The sequence below is a fragment of the Rattus norvegicus genome, chromosome 17 (genome assembly GCF_036323735.1).
Source record: "Rattus norvegicus strain BN/NHsdMcwi chromosome 17, GRCr8, whole genome shotgun sequence".
Taxonomy (NCBI): Eukaryota; Metazoa; Chordata; class Mammalia; order Rodentia; family Muridae; genus Rattus; species Rattus norvegicus.
The window spans coordinates 86175198-86178149 of NC_086035.1; the positions used below are offsets into that span (position 1 = coordinate 86175198).

Genomic DNA, 2952 nt, shown 5'->3' on the forward strand with positions numbered 1-2952 from the left:
GAGATACAGACAGGCACACAGAGACAGAGGGGAGGAAGAGTCAGAGAGTCTGACAAGAGTCAGAGAGAGAGAGAGAGAGAGAGAGAGAGAGAGAGAGAGAGAGAGAGAGAGAGAGAGAGAGACTGTGACTGAGAACGTTGGCGGGAGCCATAAGCTAGTTTTGTCGCAGCAGAAGACGACAGCAACTTTTCCCACGAAGTCGTCTCCGCTGCTGGGGAGCTGGGCCCACAGTGGATTCTGTGGTCACCGGCTCGTCGCCCTGGACTCTGACAACCTAGGCTCGCACCTGCACGTCCCTTCTACCCCACACTCAAGAGCCAAGGAAGGAAGGAAGGAAGGAAGGAAGGAAGGAAGGAAGGAAGGAAGGAAGAAAGAAAGAAAGAAAGAAAGAAAAGGAAATAAAAGAAAGGAAATAAAGAAAATAAAGAAAGGCAGACAGAACGACAGACAGAAAGACAACGGGGGGGGTGGGGGGGAGCATGGCCCGCCTGTGAGCCCAGCAAGCAGCAGGGAAGGCACGCGCCGGCCACAGACACAAAATGGAGAAAGAGGAACCGAGAGGGACAGGAAGGAGGGAGGCACGGGAAGGGAGGGTAGGATAAAAACGGTCCAGGGTCGGCGAGTTAAAGGATGCGAGAAGGAGAACCAAGGAATCGCAAGCTCCTTGAAAGGAAGATGAGGAGGCCAAGGCGGCGCTGGGACCCGGCTACTCCGGGGGTCCAGGCTCCATTTCCAGCAGCGCCATATTCTCGCAGCCCTTCATCGTGGTTGGTTTTTCCCTTGGGCGGCTGGGAACCTGTGCCAGCGGGTTTCTGCGGCTCGGGCCGAGGACTTGGTGGCAGTTGGGGACCCTCGTGCCATCTATACCTTCCTTGCAGGGCTGCAGTGTGCAGGGCCCAGCTGGGGGCCACCGTGCCTGTCTCTGCCTGGTAGGTTTGTAGGGTGCAGGCTGCAGCTGGCAACCCCAGTGCCTGTTTCTACCCTCGCAGGGCTGCAGGGGACAGGACCTAGCTGGAGGCCCTTCTCATACGGGCCTTGCAGGACTGCAGGGCTAGCTGGGGGACCTTCCCGGCCTGTCCCTGCCTACAGAGCTGAGGGGTGCGGAGTCTGGCTGCAAGTGGCCCTCGGGAGCGGCACCCCTCGGAGCACACGTCCTTGACGTTGACCTGTGAGTGGTAGGCGCTAGGGCAGGAAGGGGGCGTTACTGGATTGGTCAAAGAAAGAGGAAGGACGCTCTTAAAGAGATGGGTGCTAGCAGAGGATAAGGCGTCCCAAGATCTAGCCTTCTGGGAAGAGACTTCGGGCCTCTCCCCTCCCCGATTCCACCTAGGGCGGGCGGCCAGCCACCTCCTCCTCCTCCTGCGCACAGCAAGCCAGCCTCTACCCTAGTCGCTGTCCTCCCAGACACCCTGTACTCTGTACCCAGGGTCGACTGTCGAGCCCGCTGCCCGGACCTCGAGGCTTGTGGTTCACTCCCTACGTCCGAGGTGTCAAAGCTCCCCAGGGTGATTCTTGGGATAACTGGAGACACCCCCAGATAGAAGCCACGTCCGCCTCGCGTCTCGCCCTATGTCTCTCTGACATGGTGTCACCCTGAAACTCACTCACGTCTTCTTCACAAATCTCCTCTTTTCAAGGCCAGCACTGTCCTTTCCTCCAAACCCCATCCTCGCTGGAGCTAAGAAAGGCCCAGGGCGCCTGGCGTCCTCCCTCTTTCGGGGAGCCAGCGGGCCGCGACACTCAAAGCCGGAGAACCCTGAGGCCAGAGCCCCGCGCCGGCCGCGATCCACGTTGTGGACCAGGCCGGGGCCTCGGGCTTCGTCCCGGGCGGGTGGGAAGGACTCATGCTGGAGGGGAGAAGGTGACCGCTCCCTCAGGACCACAGCAAGAGCCACTCACGATCACCGCATCGCCCGGGGCAGTTCGGTGGGCTCCGTCCTGACTTTGCGCCTGAAAGAAAACTTCTTCAGGCTGTTTGTCCTCCTTTCCTGACCATCTCTACCAACACAGAACAGTGTCGGTCACACTTCCCGAGGCCAATGGTGCCTGTCACCCACCCGCGGTCATTTCAGACCCGAGCACAAACACACCCCAAACTTGGCACCTCCAAGTCCAGGATGCGCACAGTGGCTCCCTCAAACCGGCAGCTGGCTTCGGGTACTGTAGCGGGTATCTCCTCACTCTTAACCCGATTTTGACTTTTGAAACTTTTCTGTTACATTGAACAGTTCTTCTTTTACAGATCTATGTTTCTACTTTCAAAGAGTTAAGATTAAAAAAAAAAAGTCTCTTTCCCAGGCAGGAAATATAGATTTAAAAAAATTCTGTTTGAAACGTTGCATTAAAGTGCAAACTGCAAATTTCTAGAGGCAGCAAGAGAAGCCTCAGGGGGCTCAGCTCCCTTGGTGCGGACCCGTTGGTTTCAGGACATTCCTTCCCTGTGTTTTTGTGAAATGTTAAAACCAAATTTCAAAATGAAATAGCTCTGTGCTGACTTGGAGATAGTCCACAGAATTCAGAACTGAAAACCTGGGCAAGCTGAAAGGCCTGCACAGAAATCAGACTAGCTTCTGTTGCTGGAAGTGGTCTTTTTTGTTTTTGTTTTTGTTTTTTTAAGGCTGTAAAATTTTTGACATTAAAGAATTCATCACAGTGTAGACGTTTGTGGCTTTGACAATAGTCGACATTTTAGACTCCCGGTTTGTGCTCATGTTTTTTACTTCTTGGAAGTTCTTAAGCAATCTTTCGTGCTCCCCTCTTTATTTCCTGACTTCGCCATGTCTATTTAGTCAAGAGTTTTGTAAAAATTAAATTCCTAAAGCCATCCAGAAGAGAGTGCTTTGTGAGGTATAAATACAGGATTGAGGCTTAAAGTAAGTTGCTGCCTCCCTTCTAGGGATAACCTTCTAAAGTAGAAGTTGGAAGTTGTGTTGATCGTCTAGCCACTGTTGA

At 54.0% G+C, this 2952-nt stretch overlaps 1 protein-coding gene across 1 annotated transcript; it reads left to right on the forward strand.

The window, feature by feature from the left end:
• Window positions 1–378: 378 nt before the first annotated feature.
• LOC120097883 (uncharacterized) lies at window positions 379–2225 on the forward strand. The gene is made up of 2 exons (XM_039096382.2): window positions 379–929; window positions 1638–2225. Exons 1-2 carry the CDS (start codon window positions 631–633, stop codon window positions 1990–1992), a joined length of 654 nt encoding a protein of 217 aa, XP_038952310.1. The 5' UTR covers window positions 379–630; the 3' UTR covers window positions 1993–2225.
• Window positions 2226–2952: the final 727 nt, after the last annotated feature.

Excerpts from the sequence above, each read along its gene's own strand:
- LOC120097883 (XM_039096382.2), top strand. The coding sequence starts at position 631 with ATGCGAGAAGGAGAACCAAGGAATCGCAAGCTCCTTGAAAGGAAGATG. Across the intron at positions 930-1,637 it reads ACCGTGCCTGTCTCTGCCTG|GCCAGCACTGTCCTTTCCTC; the intron begins GTAGGTTTGTAG and ends CCTCTTTTCAAG.